The sequence below is a fragment of the Tetrao urogallus genome (genome assembly GCF_951394365.1).
Source record: "Tetrao urogallus genome assembly, chromosome: 15".
NCBI lineage: Eukaryota > Metazoa > Chordata > Aves > Galliformes > Phasianidae > Tetrao > Tetrao urogallus.
The window spans coordinates 8,945,068-8,970,387 of NC_136828.1; the positions used below are offsets into that span (position 1 = coordinate 8,945,068).

The following is a 25,320-nucleotide window of genomic DNA, read 5'->3' on the forward strand; positions in this document are numbered from 1 at the left end:
GACAAATTGGCATTTTCCAACAACAACAACTTCCCCCCAGCCCAAACACGGGGCTGGAACCATTCCCACCAGCTCTCGCCTGGAGTGAAACAGTTCCTCTCTCTAATCACTTGCGTAAACTCAACAAGAGCTGGCAAGTGCCGCGCGGATTTTGGATGCGTTTTTATTTATCAAACTGCTCCCGATAACAGATTCACTTCCTCGTCATCATCTTCCCTTCGTGTTTTTCCCCGGGGAACCTTTGGGCTGTGAACAGGGAAGGTTCTCTGCTGCACTCCGGCCTTTATTTCCTCGTGTTGAAAAGCAGCTGTGCAGGATGGGATGGGATGGGATGAGCAGAGCCTCCTGCAAGCGCAGCCACGAGAGGGCACAAAGCCCTTCCTGCAGCCGTGTCACCGTGTCACCATGCAGCTGTGCCACCACGTAGCCATGTCACTGAGCAGCCATGCCAACATGCAGCTTTGTCACCATGCCACTGTGTAGCAGTGCCACCACATCACCATCCAGTGCAACACTGCTGCCATGCAGCCATGTGACTGAGCAGCCTTGTCATCGTGCAGCTGTGCCACACCATGCAGCCGTGTCACGTGTCATTGTGCCACTGTGCAGCTGTGCTGCCATGTAGCTGTGTCACCATGCAGCCCTACCACTGTACAACAGTGCCCTGTGTTAGTGGGCAGCTCTGTTACCATTCAACACTGCCCGGCCATTTGGCAGCTGTGTCACCGTGCAGTTGTGCCACTGTGCAGCAGTGCTGCCATCTCACCAGGTATCTTTGTTACCATGCGACACTGCCATTGTGCCACCATGCAGCCATGCAAATGTGCCATCAATAAAGCATCCATTCAGGTGTCTGTGCCACTGTGCAGCTTGTCACCTGTGTCACTGCACAGCTGTGTCACCACGCAGAAGCATCAGTGCTGCGGTATTTGCGCAGCAGCTCTGCACCCTTTGCACTCAGGCCATCATCTCTCCCCCCCTCCCCCCCCCAAATCTCTTGGAAGACTCAGCGAATCCAATTATAAAAAGAGCTAATTATATTAATAGGTTAATTAAGACACTGCTGATTTCAGATAGGGCTGGAAGGAAGCCTCAGCGTTTCGAGGCGCGTGGCGAGGAGGATTCACAGAGCTTCCCCATGGAGCCCTCAGGACGAGGGGACACGGCCCCACGAGCACCCCCAGGCTTTGTGCCATCCCTGTTGCAGCACCGGGTAGGATTTATCCAGCCCCTCTGATGCAGACAGGTGCTGTGCTGCTTTGGGATAGGGGTTTGCTTGGCTCTTGCTGGGTCCCCCCACACCGATCATTGTGCACACTCGTTTGGAGGTGCAGCGCTCGAACTGCCGCTTTGGGGCGGTGTATTTCGCAGGGCGCAGGGAGATCCCACCTCAAACAAGAAATACACGCACACATGAGCCACGTTTCCACACACCGTTAGCCCGCGCAACCTAATTAGCGCTGCCGGCTGCTAATTGCATGCCACGGGACGTGCCGGTTATTTAGGGCTGGACCGCCCCTCTGCCTCCTCCACCTCTCCGGCTGCTGCGCGGCTCCAAACGTTCGAAATGATAAAAAGGAGAAAAAAATAGAATAGCAACCGATGAACCGACGCCTCCCCCGGGTTCCCCCCCCCCCCCCGCCCGAGGGTGCTGACCCTTGCCCCGGGGTGCCGCGGGGCCGCCCCACGAGTGAGCCCCGTCCCCGGGCGGGTTCGCCCCACTCGTGCCCGCCCCCCTCCGCCCGCGAGTGGGAGCGAGGGCGGCGCGCAGGGAGGGCCGGGCCGGGCCGGGGGGGCGCGGGGAGGGGTCGGGCCGGGGGTGCGGAGCGGAGCGGGGCTTAGCGGCGGGGCCGGGGCCGGGCGGGATGCGCTGCCCGGCGGGGCGGCGGCGGGGGGCTGCGCGGGGAGCGGCCCCCGATGGGATGTAGCGGGCGGCTGCTGGGACCCGTCGGGGGACGGCGCGCCTCGCTACTCCTCACCATGATCCTCTTCTTCACCTACTTCTTCTATTGCCTGCCCGGGCCCTGCGAGCCGCTGCCGCCCGCCTTGCTGCTGCCGCCGCCCGCTGCGCTCCCCGACGGCGCGGCTCCGACGGCAGCGGGCGACGCGGGCCCGGCGTTGGGCGGCGGCAGCCGGCGCTTCCCGCAAGCCATCATCGTGGGCGTGAAGAAGGGCGGGACGCGGGCGCTGCTGGAGTTCCTGCGGGTGCACCCCGGGGTGCGCGCGGTGGGCGCTGAGCCGCATTTCTTCGACAGGTGCTACGAGAAGGGGCTGCGCTGGTACAGGTAACGCCGAGAAGCGCCCGGTCGCGATTCCGTTGCTCGCCGTGCCGGGGGTTCCCCGTACCCAAGCGTGGAGCCACGGGGGGGGCGCGGGATGCGGGGCACAGCGACCGTCGGGAACGGCGGTGCTCCCCGGTGCGGTGGCGGTGGCTCCGAGCCCTGCACGGCGCGGCGGGGCCGGGCGCTGCGCTGGAGTCCCTTTTCGATTCCCTCTAGTCCCGGTGTCCCCGCGGGCAGGTGGCAGAGGGTGGGGAGACCGGGAGCAGATACTGTTTTGTTAATTGCTCAGGTTTTGCAATTGTAATCTTTAACATTCGGTTCTCAGCCGCACCGAGATTTCCCCCTCCCAACTTCCTTAAGGGAATACATTATCAGGGTGTATATATTGGGGGATATATTTTTCTCAGTGTCTCATGCGAATAACGGCAGCACAGACCTCAAAAAAGCTGGAGAATCCTGCTTTTTTTTTTTTTTTTTTTTTTTTTTTTTTTTTTCCCCTGGGCCTTGGAAAGGAGAACGGGCAGAGTGAGGGGAAGAGCGAAGGAGCATCACTCATGTTTGCTGTATGTTGTGTCAGAGGGCAGAGTTGTACTTACTGAAAGGAGTCGCTCAGTTCTGAGGGTTTCAATGGATTGGAGTTTTTTGAGCGATAAAGCGATCGGAAGAGCAGCTACCGTGCATGTGTTGTCCATTAGCAGCCCAAGTCGTGGCCAACTGCGCCGTGGCCGGGCCAAACCCGTGCGCTGAGCCCCTCGAAGGCAGCAAGAATCCACTCCGGTGTTTTGAAGGGAGTCCAAACTCACAGATTTATAAAGCGCTGCAGCGTTGGCTCAAACCATCTGCAATTAATAAAAGGAGCGGCTCGCCCTGTCCGTCCTTCCCGTTTTGGGCTCCCCAAAGCTCACAGGAGTGCTTTTTCTTAACGTTTCTTGATGTACTGGGGGAGGTGGCAGCTCAGCGACTTTAGCCAAAATCGTAACCTGTGAAAATCAGCGTGTTTAACAGAAAGTGTGATTTTTAGTGGGAATTTTACCCGCAGAGTTTCAGCTCTGTGAGACCACATCTGGACCGTAAAGTTCTTGCCTTAACGCACCTTCAAACGCAGTGAGTAGCGCTTATTTTTATGGCGGCATTAATATGGCTGTGATTTATCGGCTCCCTCCGCAGCTCCAGACGTATCTCTGCGGTGCTCTAGAAATGATAACGACCGTAACGAATCCTTTGGGGGCCGGGGTTGCGAGGTAGAGCTCTCTTGGCAGAATGGGAGCTTAATGACTGCGAGTGTGCAATTAAAGCAGGGGAAGATGGAGCGCTCTCGTATTGCCGGTGAGGCGGCCGTGGGATGGACTGCCAGGAGAGCAGTGTGACTGCATCGCGGTTTCGGGCTGCAGCGGTCCTTGCTTGCAAGGAGTCCAACCCGATGTGCGTGTGCGTGTGGTTCTGCGTATGGCTATGGGCAGTTGGGATAAATGGAGCAGGGAAGCGTGCAGCACACTGGGAAGAAGTTGCATCCTTCCAATTGGGGGCGAGGGGGAAATGAGATGTTTTGCTTTAACTCTGCATGCGTGTTTTCAATCGCATCGCAACCATTTCCCGAAGTTCACTCTTCTCCCCACCTCTCTTGTTTGGTCTTCTTGCAAGATTTTGTTCTGATGAGGGTGTTTTGTTTTTTTTTCCTCCTGAAAGCCAGACAGAGCTCAGTGCTGAAAGCTGGGGTGTGTTTGGGTGGAGGAAAATAGGAGTTGGACAGCAGCTCAGGTTTTTCCGATGAATATCTCAAAGTGGTGTAAACATTTCTAAAATATTTGAATGTGCTGGGAAACCAAAATTACACCAAGTGCTTCTCATGCCAAGAGATTTGGCCTGGAGGCACCTGTGGGTCCTTGCTTGTCTCAACTCAATGCAAGGAGAGAAGAAAAGGGGGGGGGAACCCTCACAAATATCACTGCAGATTGTTTTTCTTTTGCAGTTCAATCCCATAGGGATTTTGCTGCTCTGTAAGGAGTATCTTCAGTGGTTCATTAATGTCGGCTGCTGATTTAAGCCGTTTACTCTTACTGGAACATTTTATTTCAATGTGAAGTAGCTCAACATTCCTTTAAAATATTTTCTTAAGCAGTTCTTTTTTCTCTTACGAAGAAAACTTTTGGTAAAAGCAATGCACGTCTCGTGGAATTCCTGGAGTTGCTGTAGGTTTCACTAATTATGGGAAGGTTAAACACCTTCTCCAGGCTGCAGCATAAATTACCTAATGGATAATCCAAGCATGACGTGAAATTGTATCCCAAAGCAAAACACATTTTAATTTTTTTGGCGCTCTGTGCTGCTGTTAGGGTGGGTGAACCCCAATGGAAAGGGAAAGGGATGGCAGTGTCTGCTCCTCTGCCGGCTCCATGCAGCCCTTGTCTGTCCTTCTGCTGAGTGGGAATGTGGGTGAAGGCAGATGTAAGGATGGGATCTGAGATGTTTCCTGGTGATATTTAGAAATTCTTTCCCCTCAGCAGAATCGGCCTTTGGGAGCTCTCCCTGTGCTGCAGCTCATGCAGTGTTCCCTCGTCTTTGTCCAGCAAAACTTTGTGTCAGCAGCAGCTCTGTCAGCTGCTTTGCTCTGTTGTGTGTTTCTGTGCATGATGTGTGATCTGAGCCTTTCTTCCTGTCCCCTCTTGCTGCTTTTTTGCAATATGAAGGAGTTGTACAGCTGGAGAGCTGAGCCCAGCGTGTCTAAGATCACAACCACGGGCACTGTGCTGTGAGAAACTGCTGCGGGTGGTGGATTCTGTAGGAATTGCAAATAATTCCTTATTTCCTCCTGGTTTGGGGCAGAAGTGATGAATCCACCCATGTGTGAGTGGTGCCAACAGTCAGCAAGCACTCAGCCCCACATGAACAGCAATCGTTGGTGCTGCGGAGCATCCCGGAGCCCAAACTCTGGGGCTGAGCTGCGCGGTTCGGTGCCGTTCTGCCTCTTGCTGGGCTGTGGGTCTGCACACTGTGGGGGGAGAGGCCTCTCCATGTGCTCTGCTTGCACTGCTGGCTGTGTGTTGGAGGGCTGTGTGCATTGGGAGTGCGTGTGTGTGCACCCATGGGCCGTGCTTTGCCTCTTGAATCTGATAATGGCATTTGGGATTTCTGAAGGCAGACTTCATCTCAGGACCTCACAGCCTTCGGGCAGCAGCGAAGGGATGTGGCTCCAGCACTGCTGCTTTGACTTCTGCTGCGAGTGCTTCTGGCAGCTGAAGAGTGGAACTCAGGAGATGTTTTGAGGGGGTGTTTGTGCACGTTATGCTATAGAGTGCCTCGATCCATCCGTACAATCACAAGGACCTCTTTGGCACTGTGCTGAGAGCCTATCTGGACTGTGCCATTCCCAGATGCCTTTTAGAAGCCCATGGGTAGTGGGGAACAAGGGAAACCTCGCCAGGAGTTGGGTGGCAATGCACAGAATGGTTTGGGGATGTTATTTCTACTCCGTGACAGGGCCAATCTGCCCTGTGTAGGGCTGCATTTCCATGCTCAGAGCTGCCCTTGTTTGCCTCTGTGCATCTCAGCTCTCCTTGGGTTCGCTGCTCTGATTCAGTGATTTCTCATTTCCGTTTGTAGCTTTCATTACCAGCACAGAGCCTTTCTGCATCACCTTCCCCTGTGTGTATAAAAATACAGAGGGAAAACACAGGAAAACCGAGGCAATGGTGGTCGCTTTCTAATGGCATTTGAATGTTTTATTGTATAGGTGCTACTTTAAATGTGATAGTAGACAGAAAAATGTGTCCGCGTGCACAGGGGCTCGATGTCCCTTTTGTGCATTAGAGCTGGGGCTGAAACACTGCCCCAACAGCTGTGCTCAGAGAATGTGTGTGCACTCCTTGTGATACACGCAGGGCTGGGGCTGCTGCAAACTGCTTTCACGTGGGATTAAAAATAGTTTTTCTGGCTGTGAGGAGGAATTAACATTTGAAAACACTTAGAGCTGCTGGGAAGCAGCATTCTGCCCAGGATCTGCCCTGTGTTGGCCACTCTGTCCCTGTCCCCGCTCCCCCCAGTGCTCCTAGGTGCTGCTCTGACCCTTTGCAGATCCCTGTGCTGCGGCTGCCACGTCCCCGTGGTGCTGCACAGATCAGGTCTGAGGGAATGTTGGAGCTGTGCTGGTGTTGGCTGTGGTGTTCGGATGGAGGCTGTGAGCTGTGGAGCAGAACGAGCCCCGCTCCTCCTGACGGAGGAATTCTTTCAGTGTCGCTGTCTCTGCTCAGTAAATGGTGGTGTTATCTGTCTGCTGTGCAGCGGGGTGTGCAGAAGTAACAGGAGTTTCTAAAGGATTTAAAGTATGCTGCTGTCCCAGACTGCTGCAATAAATACATGGTGCACCTAGAAAGCCTGGAGCTGCTTTAAAAATGACTATGAATTGATACAATTGAAAATGCTCTGTTCACGCCCTTCTTGTGCTCCCTGGTTCCACTTTTGCAGCCTCAGGGGTTGGGAATTCAGGCGTAGGAGCATCGAGTCACAGAACCATTCAGGCTGGAAAAGCCCTTTCATATCCCCACTCCGTCTGACTGTGCCCACCGACCACATCCCTCAGTGCCACATCTCTGTGGTTCTCAAACTCCTCCAGGGACGGTGACCCCACCACCTCCATGGGCAGCAGTTCCAGCACCCAGCAGCTCTTTCAGAGAAGAAATCGTTCCTGATATTCAACCTGAACCTCCCCTGGCACTGATAAAGGCAGTGAATGGGAACAGGTGTCTGGATGCTGAATAGCAGAGTTCAGCATCAAGTACCTTGTGTTGTGCTGCACCGAGACCAGCTCAGCACCACGGGTGTTTCTTAAAGGCATTCTGTCCTTTTTGGGGTTATTTTATTTTCAGATGCAGACAGTAGCAGGAGATGGAAAAGGCCAATGGGTTCAGGGTGCTTTCATGCAAGGAGAGACCATTACTTAGAGGTGTTCAAAGCTTATTTATAAAGCAGTAATTACCATCCCCAGAGATGGAAGTGGGCAGCTCGCATGGGGTGGAGGAGGGAGTTACAATGGTTAATTGGCAAATATGCTTAAAAGCTTCTTCCTGACCTTTTAAAAAACTTTTCAGTGACACCGGCTCCGGTCGAGATTGAAAACCTGCCTAATGAAAGGCCAGCTCTAATACCAGGACTTAGCTCCAAATGGCTTTTCAAAGGGCTTTGGAAATCTGCCTGCTTACAAAGCTGCTGCGGATGCTGCTGCTCCCGATCCCACAGCGAGGGCTGGGTGGGACAGCGGGGCTCAGTGCCATGGATGGGAGCCGGGGCAGCCAGCCTACAGCAGAGGTTGGAACCAGAAAGGCTTTAAAGTCCCTTCCAACCTAACCGTGCTGCAATGGTCCTATGAACAGTTGCTCACATTTTGCCCAGGACCATCCTCATAAAGAAAAAAAAAAAAAGCAGCTGATTTAATTTGGCCTCTTTCTCCCTCCTGGTGGAGACAGCTCGCAGATCACAGGGCTCTAAGTGTCTTCAGAATTATTCATGCATCTTTTAAGTGAGTCGATCTTGATCTGAAGAGTTGTTTGAAATGCAAATGGTGAATATTGCAGTCAATCAGGGCCGCTGCTGTCACTGGGGCACAGGCAGCGTGCCCAGTCTGAGCGTGCACACAGGCTGTGCGTGTCTGAGCCCACAGAGCACCGTTTGCAGAGTAATGGCTGTGCAAGAAATCTGGGCTCTGCCACCTGTGAGATGCTACAGAGCCACAGAGCACATTCATCGCTGCTCCAGCATGTGTGGGTGCTACAAATTGCCCAAAGCAGCAATGCACCACATGCTCTGACCAACACCGTCTGTGCTTGAAATGCAGAGCAAAATATTTGCAGTTGGTTTCTTGTGAGCAATTGCACGAAACTCTTGCTGCTGGGCTCATCGTGGAGGGATTTTGCCCGTCACATCATGCTCTGCACGAAGCATCGTGGCCCAGGAATGGCCCAACAGGGAGCAAACTGTGCTGCTCCCGTAGCACTGTGGCATGAGGGATGCTGGCCCTCAGAAGGGCTGTAAGTTTTAATACACACATTGATTACAAGCAGCAGAGAATTACATTAATACAGTCACTTGTCAGTGAGGTCTTACTAGTAATCTCTGCTCATTAGGCTGGGGAGCATAGGGACGTGACCTTGCTGGGCGTCCTTGCTGGGGAAGGACTGAATGCTCTGCCATTGATTTATAGCTCAACCCCTGAGCAGCACGTGGCTGTGTGCCTGCACTGACACCACTGTACGCTTAAGGCTGCACAGGAGAGTTTGTGTTGGAGAATTTGGGATCTTGTACCCTTTGGGCTGTTCCAGCTGGTGAACTGGCAGCTGCCATCAGCAGGCACTGCACAGGAGGCAGTGGGCACTGATGGATGGGAGCACACAGGGAATGTGATGAGTCCTGTCCCCAAGGCTGGAGCTTGGCTCTGCCTTCTGGCTGTGTGTGTGGTGCTGGGGCAGCATACTTCCCAGCTGCTCCAGAGCTGCTGGCCTCTCACAGCCCAGGCCTGGGGGAGCAGGACCCACTGCTCTTGGTACAGGTCCAATGCAGCCTCTAAAGCAAACTGCAGCCCAGCGAGGTGGTGGCTGGCTCCCTGCTATAACCGAGAGCAGTGCTGCTGCCAGGGTGCCAGGTGCCTCTTCTTGCTACTTTGTGCATGATGTGAAAAGGCTGAAATGCATCTCCCATGCATCCCACTGTGCTGCACTGCAGCAGACTGGAGTCAGGAGCACACCTCTTGCTGCTGGCATTTGTTGATAGCTGCCAAGGCCCCAGCAGTTCAGCTGGGTGCTATCAGTGCCACCCCTCAAGTGACAGCTCTGTGGGGCTGCTGCATGATTGGCAGCAATTGGGAGTGGTCATTCTTCACCAAGAGCATGGGCTGCTTTTATATTGCAGAAAATCATGTTCCTAAGCCACGAGGAAAAATGTCAAGGGGCCGCTGCCAAGTATTTGGAGCTCGGAATTGAGGTTTTGTTGAGGGAAGGGATTGTCTGTCTCTATGAAAGCCTGTTTGGGGCAGAAAGGGGGCTGGATGTCCGCCCTGTGGTGTCACAGCCCTAGCATGACAACCTGCACCCGCTGGAAAAGGGGACATGCATGGTGCAGAGCAGCCAGCACCACAGGCTGGTTGGGTGTTCTGCATCCAGCTGAGCTCAGCTGGGGTCTGCGGATGGGGTTCAGCCTTGTTTTATTGGGGGGCTGTATGGAGAGATGTTTGTGAAGCAGCACTTTTCATCAGCAGGATTTTGGAAGTTCGGATCTGGTTGTGCGTGCTGTATGTTGGATGGAGGACCGTGAGAGGTGGCTTTGTTGGGGTTGCCCTGTTCCCATCGGCCCAGTTTTGAGGCAGAAAGAGAAAGACAGCTTTGTTGGGCCTGATCCTATCTGTACTAAGCATTAATATTCCTCTGCTTCAAACTGTGAGAGCCTGATGTATTCATGGACTGAACCAGGGTGGAGGTGCACACTCACACAGTCTCTCCTTTTCCGTGGGGTTTGGGGAGGACCTTAAGGCTGAGGCTCTCACGTGCCGTGTTCCCTGAAGCGCTGTGAGGGACGGAGCAGAACAACTTTAAAGACCAAGGAAAACTGTTGCCACTTCAAAACCAGCCTGGGAATTGATGCCAGGACTCCAACAGACCGATGCTCCTTTATTCTCCTGTTAATTAATTCCTTTGCCTCCAGTGAATTTCCATCTTTTATTTCTGCGGCAATCAAAGGGCTGCGAGCATTGCGGCTCACATTAGGAACAGACCCATCCGACCTTTTTTCATCTCCCCGTATCAGTTACGTGTCTCTTCCTCGCGCTGCCACACTGCATCTGAAGCACATATGCCAGGAGATGGCTCGGAGGAGAGGTGGGGCACGCACAGCCCGTGGCTGGAGCTGGCTCCCAGCAGCTCCGTGTGGCAGTGGAGGGTCCAGATAAGCTCGCTTACATGCACGAATGAGCAATTGCGTGGTCACCTGAGAAGTGCCTGATGATTTATGGTGTTATTAAAAGGTGATGGGAAGTGGAGAAAAGAAGTGCAACATCTGCATGGAAACCCCCGGCACTGACCCTCACACCCCAGATACCAACAGATTAAATATCCCAACAGGCGTTTAAGCCTGCAGATGGCTTTGACAGAGATCCCTGCACATCTGGTAACACTTGGCCTGATACCCAATGCACTGGACAGTGTGTAATTAAACGTAATTCACTCCTGGCCCTGCTGGGGACTTGAGGAGTGCAGTTCCTGCTGAAGGGAGGCTGTGGAGGAGCCTCACGGAAGGGGAATGTGCAGCCAGGGTGGTGTGGGGTGTCCTCTGAGGATGTGCTGGTGGGGGGCACCGAGCCCATAACAGGGGGTGGGGATTGGGGTGTGGGGGTCCCTTCTAACCCAATTGTTGAATGGCAGTGACTGAGGCTCCCAGCAGCCTGCGTGGATCTGCTGCACTGGGCAGGCTGCTGGGTCTGCTATTGCCCTCCAAAGACTGTGGAGGAGCAGGGCTGTACTCCTGGCTCTGGTGGTGGGAGCCTGTGCTGCTGGGCATCCTGGCTTTGGCACAAGTGTGCTGGGGTCACCTGAAAGAGGACACTGTGGGAGGTTTTTTCCCACACCTTGGTCCTGTACTTTCCCACTGGGAGATCTCTGCTCCCAGACCCAGCAGTACTGCTGGTGTCAGGATGATGCTGCTTTCCGTCAATGGGGTTCCCAACTCAAAATGGTGCCTCAGCCCAGCACAGCTGCCTTGTTTTGTGCAAACACCGATTTTAGGTACAAATGGGAGAAATCCATTAGGGGAAGTGGCTGAAATGGGCACGTTCACTTGTTGGGAGCCCATGCTGTATGGAACTCGCCAAGCTGCAAAGGGGCAGAGCGGAGGATGCATGTGTTTGCAGAGAGCAGGGGAGAGCTGGCGGCTGCGGGGATAAAAGCAACACATGTCTGATTGAATAAATGGAGAAATGCAGGCCAGATGGCTGGGAATGAGAAGAACCATTTAATAATTTCTGAACTCCTCGCTCTCTGAAGCAAGATTACGGGCACTTGCGATCTTTTCCTCTCGGCTCAATTTGCCTCCTGTGTTGGCTGCATTACTTCTGGCTTCACGTAGAGCTCTTCATATTGCTTGTGACCTTCAGAGAACCAGGACTCTAGGGTTTCCCTTCCAACTCTTAAGGATTCTATGATTCCAACACCATGAGGTGCCGTAATAAGATGGGTAATGCTGAGCATGCAGCACTGAGCCCAGGCGAGGCCCAGAGACGAGGAGCTGTGCAGGGATGGAAGCAGTGCTGGGGACGGGAGGGGACCCGACACATCCCCACAAGGTATTCCTCCTCGTGGTGCTGAGCTCACTTTGTACCAGAAGAACTTATTTCAGCCCCTGGAACAGCACTGTGCTGCTCCCACTGCAGGTGGGAAAAACTGGATTCTTTGAGGGTTCTGTGTTAAATAGAATAACAATAAAGTCATAGCATCTCAGGAGAATAAAGGCATGCAGGAGTAAAACCGCCATTCCAAAAAACTGGAAACACCAAGTGTTGAAAAATAACGCGGTATTTGGGATCGCTTCTTTTCCTCACACGATGGGAGGGAGAAAAACAAATTGCGTGTAAACTCTGCTTCAATGAGAAGGAACAAATTTGAGTTCATTCTTTTCCTCCTAGCACAGCTCCATTCAGCATTTTGAAGTCAGGGGATTTGGGGATGTGGAGGGAGCGGCGCTGCTTTTTGGTGCTGTGTACAAACGGGCTGTGGGGCTTCGGAAGCTGTTTCTGATTAGTATCTTTTCTTTTGACAACTTTTTTTTTTTTTCTTCTTGAAAAGAAAGGAAAGGGGTTTTTGTAACACGGTTGGACTGGAGATGGGGGAAAATCTGTTTAAAATATGCAGGGACCTGAAAGAAAATCTTGAGTGAATAATAAGTTTAACTGACCTTAAAATATCCCATTGCCATGAGGGATTTGAGAGTAACACTTCAAATGGATTTTTGATGAGGGCTCTCCGGGCTGTGGGGAATTGAGCGTTTTACCCAACGCCTTCTCCTATCTGAATTTTCATGCTGACTGGGAAAAGCCACGCTGAAATGCCTAAAGAAGGTTTTGTCTTGTTTTGTTTTCCTTCAGAGCTACTGACACACAGGGAAAAGCCATTCGCTGTAAGCTGACTCTTCGGATTTTCATTTCTTTTACCCAGTGCTAAGTTCAGGATGGGTTCTGCCAGGACCTTGCTGTGCCCTGGGGACATCACAGGACCAAGCATCTCCTCGTGCTGGTCACCCAACCCCAGTTCTGTGCATGGGGCTGCTGCCCCAGTCCTCCAGCAGCATCATCCTTCTCGTGTCCCTCTGCCCATCCCTCTCTCCCTGCAACCTTGTGGGGTTTTCGTCCCACGTGGCCTTGGTTCTACACAGCCCCAGGATCTGCATCCCACACAGATGAAGGGATGGAGCTGTTTGTGTTGCCGCAGGCTCCCACCCACCACCACCCAGGTATGGCAGTGCCTGGCTCAGGGGTCGGTACCGAGGCCAGCCCTGTAGAATATCTTTATTGATGATCTGGATGAGAGGATTGGGTGAACCCTCAGTAAGTGCGCAGGTGACACCAAATTGGGGGGGAAGTGTTGATCTGCCTGAGGGTAGGGAGGCCCTACAGATGGATCTGGATAGGATCGGTGGGTTGAGGCCAATGAAATGAGTTTCAACAAAGCCAAGTGCCAGGTCTTGTGCTTTGGTCACAATAACCCCGTGCATTGCTACAGGCATGGAGCAGAATGCCTGAGAGCTGTGCGGAGGTAAAGGCTGAAGGCTGTCTTGGGTGTGCATGATGGCACATCATAACGTGGGAGCAAAGAATGCAGGCTTGGGATTCCTGCTGCACTGGAGCTTCTCCCCAAAGCCTTCTGGGTTGGGAAGAAACGCCTTTCTTTATGCTGTGCCTAGGGGTGAGGTGGTCCTGCTCCATCCCTGCTTGTCATGGAGATGTGCAAACTTCCTGGGTCTGATCCTTGTCCTCCATTCAATCTGGCTGGAATGGGGCGGTGGGATCAGAGGATTCTGGGGGAAACCCAGCAGACAGACGGGCGGGCAGGCAGACAGACCGTGTGATTGCTTAAGCCACATTTCCTTAGGAAGCCGGGCTAAAAATAATAAAAATCCAGTCCTTTCCCACAAACAGCTCTGGTAGCCACAAACTGATGCTTTTCCAGTGCAGAAATGCTTTGTATGAGAATTCCCAGTGGTTCCCAGTGACGGGAGGACGTGGGGCTGCTGCTCTGGGGCTGACGGATACCCCAGATCTCAGCCTGGGGGCAGCCCCTGGGGCTGCAGGTGGTCCAGGCTTGGGGGGGCAGTGTTGGATAACCCTTCCTATGTCCGATCAAAATCTTTATGGTCCCTTTAGAGTGAGAGAAACAGCTTTTGGCGTGCTCTGCCCACGTCCTGCTGCTCGATGGGGGATTTCCTGCAGCTGGGGAGCAGCTGGGGTTGAGCGCCAGGTGAGAAGGTGTCCTCTGCAGCTACCCCAGATTGACTCTGTGAGGGTCTCTGAGGCTTCTCCATGGAGGAAGCGATTGTAAGTGCACAGGGGAGATTGTTGAGATCAACCCCACAGATGCTGAGCAGGTTGATCTTGCTGCAGAGTGCAATGGGGTGCTGTGGGTACGGGGGCACAGAGCCATCCCCTCATCACTGCTGCACTCAGGGGCGAAACTTGCCTGTGCTCCGTGCCAGGAAATGGGGCTTTTTCTGATAGTAAAAAAAGAGCTAAATTTGTTTCCCATCTTCCCCCAGGCTGTAATACAAATTTGACACAGATGGGGAATTTTTTTTTTTTTTTTTGGTGGAAAATCGGATACATTTTCCATCTCAACAAGAGCTTTTCCGTGGCAGTGTGACAGCATGCTGCCTGAGAACAGCCCCGAGCTGCCCGTGCTGGAGTTTTGTCGCTAACAGAGGCAGGGAGGGAAGCAGCTCCCAGAGCCTGAACTGTTGTGAGCCCAGCACAGGTGTTATGGGCTTTGCAGAGCTGGGGTCTGGCTGTGTGCAGGGAAAATGACTATTTGGGGAGGGGTTAGCTCTAATCTTCCCTTGTTGCACTCCAAAAACAGGGCCAGAAGGTCCAGCTTGCAGCACTGATGCCCTTGTAATAAATGCAGAGGATGCAGCTGACGGTGATTGACTGCTTGAGGTGTTGACATTGCTGGGGCATGCAGGCATGGGGCTGCTGTCCTCTGCATTCCTGTTCCTATACATCCCTGTCCCCCACAGATCCCAGTCCCCAAACATCCATGTTCCTCACATCCCTGTCCCTGCAGAAGAGATGGGGTCTGATGGCAGATGGTGTCAGGGCACGCGGTCCCCATATGAGGGTATGCTCACTGACAAGGTGGGGCTGCAGATGGGTTGAGAAGATGGATTTGGGTGCAGTGTCAATGAGCATCACCTTCCGAAATGCCTTTGTGGCTCTGACCAAGAGAGCTCGAAGCTGTCATGGGGAAACATTGTGATGGATCCCAAAGGCTCTGCTGCAGCTCTCAGGTCTGGCTGCAGTCCATGGGTGAGGATTGATGGATGCTTTCTTAGGTAGAAAGGAGACAGTTCTGGATGCATTTCAGAAGGGCTCGTGGTTAGCTTGAACTTGTAGCTTTTTTTTTTTTTTTTTGGTTGTCTTTTTCTTTTTGCCATCCCCACTCCACCCTCTGTGTTATAAATTCAATAAAGGCAGCTTTGTCCCTTAGCCAAATCTGACAGATTTTCTGCACTAGATTAGCTATCCCGCCTCTGGACCCCACTCATGTTTCACAGAGTGGTTTCACTCTGAGGAAGAGAACATCCGACCGCACTGCCTCGCTGCTCCCTGATAAGGGGGATGCAGATAAGGGTGGATACAGATAGAGGGGATGCAGATAGCAGGGGTGGATAACAGGGGCAGATAACAGAGGTACAGTGGCTGTTTCTGTGTGTATCAGACCACAGGGTCACACAGTCAGTCTGAAATGCGTTCACTGCGTTCTAACATCGACTCGGTGATTTCAGAGAACCACAGAGCGGTTTGAGTTGGAAGGGAAGTTGAGTTGGATGGCCTCTGAAGGCCATCAGGTCCCACTCCCTGCACTGAGCAGGGACACCCACAGCTCCATCAGTGCTCAGAGCCCCGTCCAGACTGACCGTGCGTGTGTGCAGGGATGGGACACCTCCATCTCTCTGGGCACCCTGTGCCATTCCTCATTACCCCTTGACTAAACTTCTATTCATCCTTCTCAGTGCCCACCTGAGGCTACAGGGCGCTGGGCAGCCCCATGCTGACATCAAATAAACGTGAAGGCAAAGCACATTGACTCACAGCTCTGGGGACTTGTCCCAGTGCCTCGTCAGCATCTGTGGATCAAAGCAAGCAGCTGGCAGCACAGCGGCCGCTTGAAGGTCTCTCTCTGGCACACACGTGAGTCTCTCCTTTCTTCCTCCCCCCTGCACTCCCACACCTGTGGCAGTACTGGGACCAGGTCCTTGCACTGCTGTGGGATGGATTTTGAAAGTTTTGAAAGTTTTGCCCTTCAGCTCATTGAGGCTCAGTGCTTGCTTTCTTTCACCTGCTCAGGATCCCTGTTTTGGCAGAAATTCCCCTTTCTGTTGAAGATTTCCTGGCAGGAGCTGGAGCATTAGCAAGCTTCATGTGGGAGACAGGAGCCTTGCAACCTTAAGGTTGAGATAAACAAGATTTAGAGTTTATTTACTTCCTGTGCTCTTCTGAGACTATGTAAGAAGCCAAGAAGTGTCAGCTCAGTGCTGCAAGAGGGCGTTTAGTCAAAAATACTATAGATGTATTTTTTTTGTTTGCAGTCGTAGATGTCAGGCGTTCTTGGTGGCCACAAAAGATGAGATGCGTGGTTTGGGGAGAGCTCTGTTAAGCAGTTGATTCCGCTGAAAGGTGCAGCAATCTGCTGGATTACCCTCTGCTGTGGTGGCAGCAAGATTTACTGCTGTGCAAAGATTACCAGCCCTGCCGCAGGCAGCAGATTTCTTCCTTTTCTGCTATCCAAGGAAGGAAGCTTTTCATTCAACTCCTGCTGCTTGTGCCCAGAAGTGGTGCTTCCCCACTTGGGTCAACTCTTAGAACTCTGAAGAGAAAAGAATAATGCAGGCAGTGCCCTGTTTTACCCCATCTCTTCCCACAAGGCTGATCTCAGCCTGGTGTGAGCTTGCATGCAGCCGCTCTTGGCGCTGGTGCTGATCACCCAACAGCATTGGTGCTGCATTGAGCTCGGTGCTGGGACAACACCATGCAAGATGGGGGAAAGCCCACACCTGAGCTCTGTGCTCCCTGTCCCTGGCAGGAAACTGAGTGAAAGCATCATTTTGTGCCGTTAGTGAGTTTGCAAACCCTTCAGTCGTGCCCCAAACTGGGGCGCGTGGAAGGGTTTGGTTTTGTTATATTTCATTCCCCTGCAAGGGAGGAGAGCTGCGGCGGGGCTGGGCAGCTAACCCCTTTAATTGTGTGCAATGAAGGCTGACAGCGGCGAGGCTCAGCCTTTAAAAGGGGTACTGAACCTTTAATTCCTGAATAAATCATCTCCAGTCTGTTGCTCCTTCATCTGCAAGCTGTTTGGGCGCGGGGACGTATTCACTGCGGGAAGGGTCATTTGGAGATCAGAGCCCTCGGCTGACCCGTGTGGCAGGCAGGACACCTGCTGCAGGCCGTCCCTGTGCCCCGGGCTGGGAATCAAAGGGGCACTGGGGAGCAGCAGCTGAGCAGGGCTCTAATTGCTGTGCTTCGTCACAGAGGGATGGCAAAGCTGCGTCCTGCCCACGCTGCTCAGACCCTGCTTGGCACCAATGCTACCTGCCTGCTCCTTCTGGGTTTTTTTGAGGATTTGTGGTACCGTTTCTTTTCTCAGCTGTAAATCCGGGCTCAGCTGCTTTTATGCCAATGGCTGATCAAAGGACATCTTTGCTCACTGCAGGTGGAATGCTGCGCTTCTCCAGTTGTGGTGTTTACGGTGACGCTGCCCAAGGTGGCTCATCAGTGTCCCCACGTGGCATCATCTGTTGGAATTGTTTCCACTCTTTGCTCTGCAGTGCTCATCCATTACATTACCCTTGGGTGGGCATCCATTACATTACCCTTGGGCGGGCACTGGAGGTAGCAGCTGTCGCCATGGCCTTTGGGGTGCTGTACTTCTGCAACCCTGGGTGATGGTCTCTAAGATGACAGAGGCCCCAGGCGTGGCTTTGTGCTTGGCCGGGAGCCCTGCGCTGCCAACCAGACCTTCCTACACCTGGTGTACACCTGGAAGCAGAGGGGTGGTGTGACCCCACCTGGCTTGCAAATGGAAATGGGTGCATAGAGCAGAGCCCCAACAGCACCACAAGATCTTGAAGTTCCAGTCTCATTCCTCTATACCAGGCCTCCCTGTGCATATGTGCAGACAAGTGTGTGTGTGCAAGCCAGTGTGTGTGTTCCAGGGCACGCATGCAGCACCCCTGCACTGATCAGGCTCTTCCTCCAGCACTGCGCTCCCATTGTACCTGCTTTCTGCTCTCCATAACGGTATGTGTTGGGTGGACTCATCAGTAACCCTTTGGCCTTAATGACCTCATTGGAATAACCATGGAAGGACACCACAATCAGTCACATGCCTTCAGGGCCGTAGCTGCCCATAACTGAGGTATCTGACCATAAACATGAGCATGGGCTTGAAGCAAATGATGCAGGGGCTGCAGCTGTGCCATGGTGATGGGGGAGCATCCCTTTTCTCTGCTAACCATCAGGATTTGGGGCACACAGAGGGCTGGGTGGCTCTGTACACAATAAGGACTTTGGTTCCCAAAATGGTTTTCCAAATGGCACGGTTCTTATCGGGGATGAATAACTGGGTGTCAGATGACACGTAAAAGCAGCCAGTTCATTAGAAATGCTAATGCTGTCTCCAGCTTCTCCCCTTTCCATCACTCCACATCCCCTAGAATTTGATGCTCAATAGGTTGGGAAGCCAAACCCAACATTCCCCAGCTCCTGGCCCTGCACTGAGCCCCTCCTGATGCACAGGCTGGGTTGAAGCCCCAGAAGAGACTCCATCCCAGGGCTGGGAGAGGTCTGGAGGCACTGAGGATGCTGGGGGCTGCTCCCTGCAGCTGGGAGTGGGGCAAACCTCCAGGCTGCTTCATGTATCAAACAGTAATTATGTGCAAAGGGCGTGGGGGTGCAAAGGAGCATTAATAAATTATCTCCCTTGTTGTTAATTGACATGGCTTTGGTCGCTGAGCTGAGGGCTTGGCTCCCCTTCCAGGCGCATCCTGGCCTCATTACCACCTCCATTACCATATTCAGGTTTCCCTGCTTAAAGCCAATTAGCTCATGGCCGGGCCTGATTGGGAAGCTGCGGCCTCATTTGCACATTTTTGAATCAGTGAAAGAATCAAAAAATAATGGAGCAGGCAGGGAGGGAAAGCGCCGCAGGGCTCAGTGTGCACTGAGGGCGACGAGGGGCGAAGGGGATGGCGTGGGGACGGCACGGTAATGAGCAGCCAAAGAGACCATGGCCTTAATTTGCTCCCGGGCGGTTTGCTGGGGTTCAACAGATGCTCCAGGGGGAGGTGATGGAGGGGCGTGGGGTTGTGGTTTTCTGCTTGTGTCCCCCACCCCACTTTGGAGACAGAGTGGCTGTCTCCATCCATGCCGTTAGCCATGGTGCGCTCAGGGATGCACTGTTGGGTCCGTATCCAGTGTCCCATCCCCTCGCTGCCTTCTGGCCCCATTCCCTAGCAGAGGTGCTGCTATCTTCGCTATCTGAAAGTTTTCCTCTCCGGTTCCAGTTTAACAACTTCATAGCTGCTGCTGCTGCCACAAAGGCCTCCTTGTCCCCGCCGGGTGAGATAAGCCTTGGTGCGATTCATATGTAGATCCGGGTGGTACCGGAGAGGAGAAATCTGCGGAGATCTGCCCCAAGCCCTCTCCCGTCTCTGGTTCCAAACTGTTTTACATCTGCACAAAAAGGTCCCGGCCCCCATTGAGCCTTGGGGCTGTCACTGTGCCATCAGGGAGATCCGGTGTCACCGTGCCGGACGCAGCTCCATGCCCACGCTGGGATGGAATGTGACACCATTCTGCGGGTCCTGCTGGGTTAGTCCTGAAATCACTGTTCCCCTTTATGGCTGACTGTCTTGAAAGCGTTGTTGGTGCAGCATCAAGCTGCCAGCCGTGTCAGCTCCATCAGAAATCCCTGTGCCTTTCACTTGCTTCTGTCACTGCCTTATGTCAGCGGTCACTTTTTAATAATTTTTTAATAATTTTTTAATAATTTTAACAATAATGAAGGGGTTGTTTTTTCCCCTTTTCCAGGTGTGGTTTTACCTCTTTTCCTTTTCTAGTGCTGGTGACAACACAGAACCCAGTCCGACTGCTCCCATCACCAGCACTGTGCATTACGGGGTCCAGGACCGTTGTGAGTGTGCCTGGCACAGGCTGGGCCTTGGGAGGACGCTGCCAGCATCGCCCGTGGGAGCTCTGGGCTGGAGCCTCCCTTATCGCTGTGAGGCACATCCGTTATGTTACACTCAGCCCATCCCTGGGATGGATTCTCCTCCGTCTCCAGCAAACCAATCGCAGAGCCCAGGAATCCTGAACCAATTAACCCCACTTTTTGAAGTCTGCTTTGATTACCTGTCCGCTCTGGCTGTTAATCTGTGTTTAAAGCAGCTTTCTGCGTTTTTATCAGGGTTATAATTCATTGCGCCTCGCTACCTCAACAGAGGAGATCATTAATCATTGTAAGGGCCCCTGGGAGCACAGCCTTAATCTGCCATTTCCCATTGCCTATAGGAGGGTGGGCCTGGAGGTGTCCGGCAGCACTCGGTTGACAGATCCAAGGGCACAGTTCTGAGAGGAGACCCTCAGTGACTGATCACCCGCGTGGTGCAGTGGGAGCTGCCTTGGGGGGAGATGCTCACAGCTCCACGTGTTGAACATCTCCCTGTAGGAAATCCCATTGCCCACGCCGTGGATACGTGGCACCTGGGGAGATGGTCAGTGGGGGTGAGTTGGGATTGGGCTTGGTGACCTTAGCCATCTTTTCCATGGGGCACTCAGAGTAATGATTCTGTGATTCTATGACGTGTACCTGTGGGCAGTGCTTCGCATACTCGATGTGTTCTCTTAGTAAAAATTAACTGTATATTCAATTAAAGTTTCCAGTGCTTTTTCTAAGGTGGAGCATAACAGGTCCATTGATTTCTGATTTAAGTCAGGTCTGTAGGTGGAGGGGGGTTATCAATAATTAACTGGAGTAATTTAGGGAGAAGTCTTAGGGAGCTAATGGAAATGCAGAGTAACACAGTTGTCTTGCAAGGAGTGGGAATCTGTGGGACAGAGCTGAGTGGAAGGTGTGTGCTGCTGCCTTAACATGGACTTTAAATTTTACTTTAATTACATTTTTTGTTAAGCATAGGAGAGAGTGGCTGGCTGTAATTATATCTGGGACTGCTCCTGCATGCATGCGACCATGGATGGCAGGGTGTGTGTGGGCTCTGGCAGTGCTGGCTGTCAATCACCCAGACAGGGGATAAAGCAGCTTTTGGAAGATACTTCCTCCAAGCTTGGCTTGGGGCATCCAGAATGGCATCGTTCCTCATGGTCACCATGTCAGGGCAAAGGGGACCCAGCTGCCCATCCTTTTTCAGTGTACTTGGTACCTCAGTGTGCACTGACAGCTCTGGACAGGGCTGTATATTTTTTCCTAGAAATAACCCTAATCCTTGGGTTACAGGAGCGGCATGTGTTGGCACTGAAAATCTGGTGGCTTTAAATGATTTAGTGATTTTTTTTCTCAAAAACTTGCCTTCCTTTGACTTTTCTGTGGTCATCCAGGTGAAAGCTCGGCAGAACTTCAGCTTGGGTCAAAACAAAACCAGTTTGTAGAGAACAGATCAAGAGAAGCAGAATTTCGGCTTCATGTTGGCTCTCCAGGAGCTTGGATGATGTCATCCCAAATGTTGCACAATGAACATTTTGTTGTTGTACGTTGAGGACAGGGTCTGATTTAGGTCCCACATGCGCCGTGAGGCATCTGAGGGAAGTGCTGGGAGCAGTGCTGCGTTCCCAGAGGGGAGGACTGGCCCGTGTGGACTCAGGGGCGCACAAGGGATGGGATGGGCAGGAGCTGTGCTGGAGGTGTCTGTCCCCATCATCCCCCAGCTAGCTTAGAAGTGGCATTGTGGGGTTGGCTTTGGGATGTGTTTAGGGTTACAACTACAGGAGATGTGACAACCTGCTGCCAGGAGCCCCTCCATCCAGCTGTGCCAGCTGTGCCTGCCCCTGCTGATGGGGCTGGGGATAAGAAGTGGCTCTGTGAGTGCCGTCACTGTCCAAACAAAGCCAACAAAATACAGCCACAAGTGGCTTTGCCTCTCATTTGGGGGAGGGAGTAATGTGGGGCCCAGCGTTGCTCGCAAATGCTTTTAATAAAGTGTTCTTTCCTGCGTCCAGAGGAAAAAAACCCCAAACCTCAAGCCTTTTCCCATTACATAAGGAACAGATGCTGCTGGGCAGAGCCCTGGTGTGCTGACAGCGTGGTCAGGACTGAGCCATTGGCATCCGCAGGGCAGTGCTGGCCCCAGTGTGCCCACAGGACATCATCCATTACTCCTGGCCATGGTTGGTATTCAGGACTGGGTAGCTCAGTGTCAGGAGGTGTATGTGGGTGTATGTGGGCATTCCGGAGGCATGCCAGCACCCACACAGTGCACACCATGTTGGTTTCCATCTATAAAATAGTGCACACCTGCAGGGTTTCTACTCTTCTAGGAATGATGCTGGGTGGGAGCAATGACTGTGATCATGTATCTGTATGTGTAGGTGGACACACAGTTCTTGTTTCAGAAGAACCTAGTGGAGTGATTCAGTCATTGCCCACAGTACTAAGTCAGTCTCTGGAAGCGTCCCATCCCACCCCATCCCTTCCCATCCCATCCTCCTTCTTCATCAAGATGGCCAGAAGGGACATGCTCAGCCCCAAGTGGAAGGAGACATGGAGGAGTTGGGAAGGCACCCATACTGCTGTAGGGGCACCATGCCCCAGTCCCTTCCGAACCCAGCCCCAGCTCTCAGCCCAAAGGGTGACATGCCTGGGTAATTTCTCCAGTAATTAACGCCTCATTAAAGTGCACAGAGGAACAATCTCCCTAGTGAGTTTTACACAACATAATGCCTGGGTCCTGAGAGGTTTCCTGCCCCTTTTTTTTTTAAAGGGAACTGTCTTTTTCTGGCCTTAACTGCTTGCTCTCTGGAGGCAGAGGAGGTTGAACCTGATGGGCACCTGCACTGTGGTTGGGTCAGGTTTGAGGGGAAAGTTAACTGTCCCTATGACCAGGGCTGGGAACTGGGGCTGCTCCAGGCTCTGAGAAGGTGAAGTGGGAACTGATGGAGTGCAGTAGGGTCACATCCACCAGCCCTGACCGTGTTGCGTTCTCTCCCCAGGAGCTTGATGCCGCGGACACTAGAGGGGCAGATCACAATGGAGAAGACCCCCAGCTACTTTGTCACCAAGGAGGCTCCGCGGCGCATCTACAACATGTCACGGGACACCAAGCTGATCGTGGTGGTGCGCAACCCCGTCACCCGCGCCATCTCGGACTACACGCAGACGCTTTCCAAAAACCCCACCATCCCCAGCTTCCAAGACTTGGCCTTCAAAAACATCAGCACGGGACTGATCGACACGAGCTGGAGCGCAGTCAGGATCGGGATCTACGCCAAGCACCTGGACAACTGGCTGCAGTACTTCCCCCTCTCCAAATTCCTCTTTGTCAGCGGAGAGAGGCTGGTCAGTGACCCGGCTGGGGAGATGGGCCGCGTCCAGGACTTCCTGGGTCTCAAGAGGGTGGTGACGGACAAACATTTCTATTTCAACCAGACAAAGGGCTTTCCCTGCCTGAAGAAGCCGGAGGGCAGCAGCAAGCCCCGCTGCCTTGGCAAGTCCAAGGGGCGGCCGCACCCCAAGATCGAGGGGCAGGTGGTGCAGCGCCTGCAGGAGTTCTACAGACCCTTCAACATGAAGTTTTACCAGATGACGGGACAGGACTTTGGCTGGGACTGAACGGGGCCACCGGCAGCCTCCTCCCTCTGTTCTAATTTATATCGGACCTTTTCCGGCGAGAAATGGACCCTTCCGGAGTAGAGAGAAATATTTAAGAAATAAAACCACAGATGACCCCTCCCTCCCCTTCCTCCCCTGACCAGATTAAATATTCTTCCATATAAATCTTGCTGATCTGTATTAACCGTGGCCGTGCTGGTGACAAGTGCATGGGTGTGATTGCATGCTACCCAACACGAGCGCTGGGAGCCAGCCTGGCCCCGTGATGCCCACGCTGGGTCTGTATTTGGGGCAGGCCTTGGCTGCAGTTGGCCAGGCAGCAAAACCCAGAGCACGGAGCGTTTTGTGCAGGCTGGGAATCGTCTGAAGGAATTTCCTCATTGAGAAAAACGATTGATGGTGGTGGTTTGGAATAAGTGCCGGATCTGGGGATAAGGAGAGGGAGCTGCGTATCACATACCTTCCTTTGAGTAACCCAGATGATGAAGCAGGGCATTTCTCACCCTTAGGATAGAAATCCCTGCTTCCCCAAATTCACCAAAGCAGAGCAAACAAAAGCTCCAATCTCTGACCTTTGGGTTCAGTCATCTCAATAGATCCTCACATCTGCAGTCATAGAGAGCCATCACGGGAGGCTGCAGAAATTAGTTTAATCTGAATTAACTACTCTTCCCTTAATTAAAGATGGGGAAACATTTAATTAACCTTTAATATCTTACTAGTGACTTGCATTTGTCTTTTTAATGAGCTAATTATGTGTTTTCAAGGGCCCTGGGGCATCACATTGCTTGCAAATATGCTTTGGCTGTGGTTTCTTCCACTACAGTGCATCCCAGCGCTGACCATTCTGCCACGCGTGCTGTAGAACTGCTCAGCACCACTGCTGTGGATGGGTGGGTACCACTTGTCCTAGAGGTGATGCATATGATGGGTACCACTTGTCCTGGAGGTGATGCATATGATGGGTACCACTTGTCCTGGAGGTGATGCATATGATGGGTACCACTTGTCCTGAGGGAGATGGATTGGGTGGGTACTATTTGTCCTGTAATGCACAGAAGGCAGAGGAACCTTTCTTCACTCTTTGACACCGGCACTTTTTCCTTTGCTCCACTCAGCTCTCCCCACTCGCTTGTCCCAGCTCTGGGACATCCTCTGTGTCCCCTCCAGGAGACACATTTTCTGTACCAATGAGTGGAGCTGGGGCTGGCAGTTGGCAAGTTGGCACTTGGGCTCATCGAGTGGATGCTGGGACAAGTGACGTGAGCAGGACAAACATGATGTGGGAGCTCAATGCAGCATTTACCCATTCCTATAGGCACCGTTGGCTGTCCTGGCTGTCTGTCCATCCTTGTGAGCATCCATGAGCTGAAGATGCCCGGGTGCCACACGTGAGCTTTATGGGTTTAAAGCCATAGGAGGAATCAGGGCTGTTTTAGAGGACTGGAAACAGGAGATGAAATGGTGCTAGTGCTGCTGTGGTGGCACTCAGAGCTGCGCAATGGACCATGCTTCGCCGCTCGCGGTTTTGTTTCCAGCCACGACATTCGACCAAATTATTCTCCGCCAAGAGCTTTAAAGTTTCCCAAGTGCCTGTGAAAGCCTGGAAACGCTGATAGTGATCCTATTTCCCAGCTGAGTGACTGCATTCAGGCCGAGCCGTATTCATATGCAAAACTCTCAGGGTCCCGGCTCCAAGGATGGGGTCTGTCTGCCCTGTGAAAGGGAACCATACTTTTTTGGAGCCCGGGCCTTTCTAAAGCCGCACAATACCATATAGACTATGCCATTTAAAGCATCTGAAGCGACCCAAAATGTATTGAAAGCTTGCTTTGCAGACTCATTAAGACTACTCAATAGGTTCTGGCAAATACCGTGCCAGGGCTGACCGCACGGATTAAGACTTTTGAAGTGTTACACAAACCCCCTGCTTAAACTAATTGCTGCCCCACGGCTCA

At 52.8% G+C, this 25,320-nt stretch overlaps 1 protein-coding gene across 1 annotated transcript; it reads left to right on the forward strand.

Annotated features, from left to right (window-relative positions):
- Positions 1-1,917: 1,917 nt before the first annotated feature.
- On the forward strand, positions 1,918-23,362 carry HS3ST6 (heparan sulfate-glucosamine 3-sulfotransferase 6; the record flags this gene model as incomplete). The annotated part of the gene is made up of 2 exons (XM_079543050.1): positions 1,918-2,285; positions 22,744-23,362. 2 exons carry the CDS (start codon positions 1,918-1,920, stop codon positions 23,360-23,362), a joined length of 987 nt encoding a protein of 328 aa, XP_079399176.1.
- Between the last annotated feature and the right edge of the window lie 1,958 nt (positions 23,363-25,320).